Here is a 5,551-nt window from a genome sequence, read left to right as displayed (position 1 = left end):
AAGAGATCATCCACGTGACCTAGAAGACAAACCCTTTCAGAAAGTCTGCATGCTTGCCTGAAGGTGTTTATCTCCATAACAAACTTTAAATAATAAAAAATTCTACTACTTCCACCACACACTAATTTAATTCTTTCAACTTCTGACACTCCACAAAGTTCAATAATTATCTCAGTGGCATCCCATGATGACATAGACTCATTAAGCAACATGAGTGTAAATAGCGTATTAAAAATAAATTTCAGTGTGTTCACTCTGGTTAGCCTACAGGTCTAGAGAACTTCTAAATAAAATGAGAAACTACAGAAAAGCTGCATGAGAAATAGCTTGTCTGTCCTAAGAAGATTTTATGCTTTTCTTCCTAAATTCATGTGCTGTCACGGAATCAAATACAGTAACAGCTTCTAAAATGCTTTCAGGAATACACAGAGAAAAACACAATGGTTTGCAGATTCCCATAGCTACTAACACTTGGGATGCTGGTTCAAATTTATGAGTCTTCAATCGCCACGTAAGAAAACAAAAATAGACAAATCAACTCAGAAGAGACATCCAGGTCACTTGCAGAACAGACATTGTGGCCTTAAAGATCTCATTTCACTCCAATTGTCCAGCTCTCACATAACTTCAAAGAACTATTTGGATCTCAAAAAACATATTATTATCAAAATACACACAAAAAGCAGTGGGTTTTGTTTTGTTGGGTTTTTTTTATTAAGAATTAGCATTCAATGAATCAAACTTATTGTGAAAAAGTGTAAGAACTTGAAAACTGTAGTATTTTCAATTATCATCTTTGGACAAGCAAAACTCAACTAAACACTTCAAAACTGCCACAATAAACAACACTTTATACTCCTCTATATGTGAGTTTTAAGGCATACATAAACAGTGATCACATATAAGTAAATAAGGAGTGGAAGTGGGGAAACCCTGTGGAAGATGTTTGCAAAGCTAATATAAAATGACATTTTACATTTCCTAAGAAGGTACATATTTAAAGTCTACACATTTACATGTAAGAGAAAAGTAATGCCCACTGGGACCTTTTAATTACTATCATTAAAATCACACAAAACTATGCCCGTGTTCTGAAGCTCAAACTCTGCAGCAGGCTGTTTCTGCTGATACCAGCCAGCACCATCTCTTGGTTAAGTGCTGTTAATTACAACACACTACGCAGTAATCAAGCAAACACCTCTGCTAGTGCCACAGGGAAACGGCAGTCACCGAGATGCATTCCCAAGTATTTGAAGCCACCTGGCCAGGAGAAAGCTCTCAAAGTGCCCCCTAGTGACTACCCAATTTTTAAGACAGCGTAAACTGAGCAGCACTGATTTCGTTTCAGCAACGAACAGACGCCGTAGAACAACAGGCTGCTTCTCACCTCTTTATTTTCTGCTATAACTTCAAGGCAAAACACTCCCAGGGATGGGGCACAACAGTTTCTGATGGGGACACAGTGATTTTTAACCTCTCTTACAGCATAGTAAGGGGGGGTACCCACGTAGGTAGATAAGAACAGAGGGCAAAACCAAGGAAAAAAAAAGTGTATTTTATTTTACAAGCACCCCAGATACTTGCCTGCACCACAGCATATATCATTGAGAATAATATGCAAATCAGCACTCACAGAACTGGATTCCATGATATACTTCCTAAAGCTTATAAACGCTTAAAAGGGGTACAAAGTGAGTGTGACTGTGATCCCAAAACCGTATTTTTAAACATCCAACAAAACACTGAGGTAGTCCATTAAAAGCCTATACCCCAATATGATATATTACCCTTAAATATAAAGGTTATTTGAACCAAGTGACAGAGAAAATCTAAACAAGCAGTGTTGTGAGACCCATAAAAGATCAGATGTAATACCATATCTGACAAAAAACAGATTTCATATTTTAAAAGTCTTAAAACACTTTCTTACCATCTAATCCATTGTCTGCTCCTAGTCTTTGGATTTCTTTTCTTTTGTAGAACTTATTTAAATTCTTTAGAACTTCACCTGTAAAAAGAGAATAACATTTTTTGTTGTTGTTTGCTCGAAATACATCACACTGTTCTGGCTCACAAATCACAGCTCACAGTCTCCTTACTCTGAAGGGAGGGAATCTTTGCCATGTCAAACAGACTTAAATTATTTCTCCCAAAACTAAACACAATGAATGACTGAGCCTACTGTGGAAAAGGACAATCTTACACTGTAGCAGAGTAAGAACTGCCGTGAAGATGAGGTCAGTATTTGAGAGACACTCTTCCTGGTACTTGATAGGAAAGCATAAAGATGGGAACCTGCAGCCAACGTGTTATGGAACAAACTAATTAAGGTTTTGGGGTGGATTTTGTTTGCTTATTAACAGCAACATCAGGAAACAGCCATTTTTTTAATGTGAAAAGTAAATCTGCTTAAACTACCCAGTGACAGCTTTTACTAAGCATCCTGAGAGATGATCTTCCCTCCAAAATGCTTCCAAGACACACTCTGAAGAAAGATCAGACAAACCAAATGCAGTATTCTTGTTTCTCAGGTTAAATAAAGGAGGAAAGAAGAAAACAGTTTATTTGCATATATCACAATTTGTTTCTGTAAAATCTATTATTATGAAGTTATTACTGAATGCTTTCCCTCCCCTGAAAGGCAAGTTCAGAGTTGCAACAAAACTCTATTTACTAATGCACACTCTGAATTTACTTCATTAAATGTTAGCTCAAACACAATGGCAAAATTGTGTCCTCTCCCCATCTACGAGAGATCAGAAATTCACACCAACCTAGGAAATACCAGGCTCGCCTATGCATAAACTTCTGTTATTCTCAAAATTCAGGCCTACAAACCCTGTATTATAAAACGCCAGGACTGATCCATAAGGCAGCACAGGACTGGTCTGCCAGCAAAAATCACTGAACACAACACTGCTAAGATCCTCTCTCTGCAATTAACTCTGCCACTCTTTGAAGTCTCTGCCACTACATGGAAAGCTTCCCACGAGACCAACCTTGCTTCTCTTTCTAAAAAAAACATACTCTAGAACAGAGATAACCCACTTTGCACGATGAACATCATCAGGTAACAAGAACATGGCAAAGTTCAACTGCAGACAAAGCCAGAAGCAAAACAGCAGCAGCTACATCTCACAGTCGGCCAGTGGTTACAGGAGTCTATAAATGGATTAACTCTGTCCGAAACCATCAGAAAGGTAACTAAGATTGTCAGCAGGCTTACATTGACTACACAGGCATCCATACCCTCATCAGAAAATGTTCAAGGGCCTGGAAATCAAAGGCAGAATTGAAAACACTGCATTAACAGAAAGTACAGGGCTAAATTACCTTCAGAGACATGTATCTAAATTCACAGCCTACTGGCCTTACTACCAGAGGAAAAGGTCAATGCCAGAACACTTGTTACTATCCAAGGCAACATGACATTGGGACCATTGCAGCTCTCAAAATCCAAGGTCAAGATCCTCCCTAAGCACAGACACTTAACAATAAGGTAAACCGACACAAAACAAAGCTGGCACTGCAGTCCAACTCCACAATTACCCTCTTTACCATCCACTTCCGTTTTAAGATTTTCCTTTCTTTACCATTTCCTCATTCTGGAACAGTATTTTAGCTCTCGCTCCTCAATTACTTTTGACTTCTTGACAACTTCTTAAGATTCTATGTAAAAAGACAGCCCAGCTCTGCAGATAAATTCAGAGATTACAGTCTCCAGTGTCTCCTGTTGATTTAGATGTTTCAGCCCTCTTTGCCTATTTGTTCCTCCAGAACTATTAGACTTCATATTGTGCAGTCCAGGCAAGCTTGTGCATCTAATAACCCACCTTGTTCAGGCACCTCCTGTTTCTGAATTGCTGATCAAATACTTTGTTTCTCCTTTCTGATCAGTAAGCACAGCCTCTGACAGCTGAAGCCACAGAAGTGACATTCAATATGACAACTGAGCACTAGGGCTCCAAACCAACAACCCTGAGGTTTCACACAGACAATTGATCTGTTTACAGTCATTTAGAAGTCATTAAGGGATCACCACCATACCAGGAGGCCTGCATTCAAACCACACTTCATTTGCCCACTGACTTGGCAACATTCAGCTTCAGTACTGAAGACCATGAAGCCAGGTACCCCTCTTTCAACCTCTGCACCAGAAGCAGATCACTTTTGCCTTTACATCCGTCTTCTCCCACTGCTCTTTACACTCCTTTCTTTTGACACAACATAACTTAACAGGCCTCGTGTCCCTTTCTCTATCTCATTCTAGTATCAGTTTCATTTTTCTAACATATCTGCTCCTCAGGTATTTCACTGTAATGTGTTCATGTCTTACCTCACTCAACCATTAGTTTGTTTGATCAGGAAATCATAGAAGGGGGCTGGCAAGCACTTACAGAGATCTAAAATCATTCCACCATACAGTAATTTCATGCCATTCTATTGTTACCTAGAGCATTGTGCGCTCAGGCTTCTCACTACAAGGACATCACCATCAGACAAACAGATCAGAAAAGTCATTAATGACAAAGCAATGGAATGCATTCCTTGCGAGCCCCAGGCTCTTTCAATTAGTTAATTTTCACCTGTGGGGGTGTAAATAATCACAGCCAAGCTGTTCTCTCTCAACAATTTAGCAGAGACCAAAATGAATCTAGTCATTTTTCCAAAGCATTTTAATTGCAATTTTGAAGAAATCTAACCTAACAGCTTATCTAACAAATGAGGTGATGTGTTACGTGTAAGTAAGATGCACTAATAATTTAAGCCAACACTCAAAATCAAGTCTGAAAGCAACACAGATGATTTTTTGCATTGTAACTGTTTAGGATTTCCCACGTAGCTAGCTGTGAGGGCTACGTATTCTCTTCCCAAGTGGTCTGAAAACAAATTAAGATAATTTTCCCTATGCTTCCTCTACCTGCAAGTCAAAAAAATAATATGTCACCAGAACATTTAATTAGGAGAACATATGAAGAAACAAGATTCCAATTTATACCCTCAGTGCTTTGGGATCACCAAACATCAAAAAGAGCAAGAACTTGCTTCTTATTTATCAAGTTTCTGAAGATGTTGTGCTGGCACAGCCAAGTAAGACCTTTACTAAACAGAAGGCTGAACATGTAAGAAGAATGAAGGGGACGTCCAGTTTATAATGAAAGAAAAGGAAACACTGAAAAAGTAGTTTCAGCTCACTCAATGGCTCTTAAGATATAATTACACTTAAAGATATTAAAGAGCAGAAGTTAACAACATTATTGTATTTGTTTCCACTTAAATGTCAAAGAATTAATGCGTCAAGTAAAACGCCAGCATAAATAGCTAGCACATACACAAAAACATCCAGGAAAGATACCGCTTCCAGACTGCAGTCCAAACTCCTGTTCTGCCTCTGATGTACCCAGCACAGGGGCACTGAAGCACAGTTCCCGACACAGCTTTCCCAGCTCGTCCACAGAAAACCCACACTTACACTGACGTTAAGAAACGCAACACCAGGAACACACACGCACAGACCTGCCGGGTTCTGGCTGAAAGTTGTGCTCCAGTT

General features: G+C 39.0%; 1 protein-coding gene across 1 annotated transcript in view; it reads right to left on the bottom strand.

The window, feature by feature from the left end:
* Positions 1-1,648, bottom strand: part of SUPV3L1 (suppressor of var1, 3-like 1 (S. cerevisiae)) — a 13,335-nt gene extending 11,687 nt beyond the window's left edge. Inside the window, exons 1-2 of the mRNA XM_009994865.1 lie at positions 1,585-1,648; positions 5-19 (exon numbers count right to left, since the gene is read on the bottom strand). Coding sequence (XP_009993167.1) covers positions 5-19; positions 1,585-1,648 — 79 coding nt within the window. The remainder of the gene's footprint in view (positions 1-4; positions 20-1,584) is intronic.
* Positions 1,649-5,551: the final 3,903 nt, after the last annotated feature.

The sequence above is a fragment of the Chaetura pelagica genome, unplaced genomic scaffold (genome assembly GCF_000747805.2).
Source record: "Chaetura pelagica isolate M959 unplaced genomic scaffold, ChaPel_1.0 scaffold112, whole genome shotgun sequence".
NCBI lineage: Eukaryota > Metazoa > Chordata > Aves > Apodiformes > Apodidae > Chaetura > Chaetura pelagica.
This window is presented reverse-complemented; position numbering and strand designations above follow the sequence as displayed.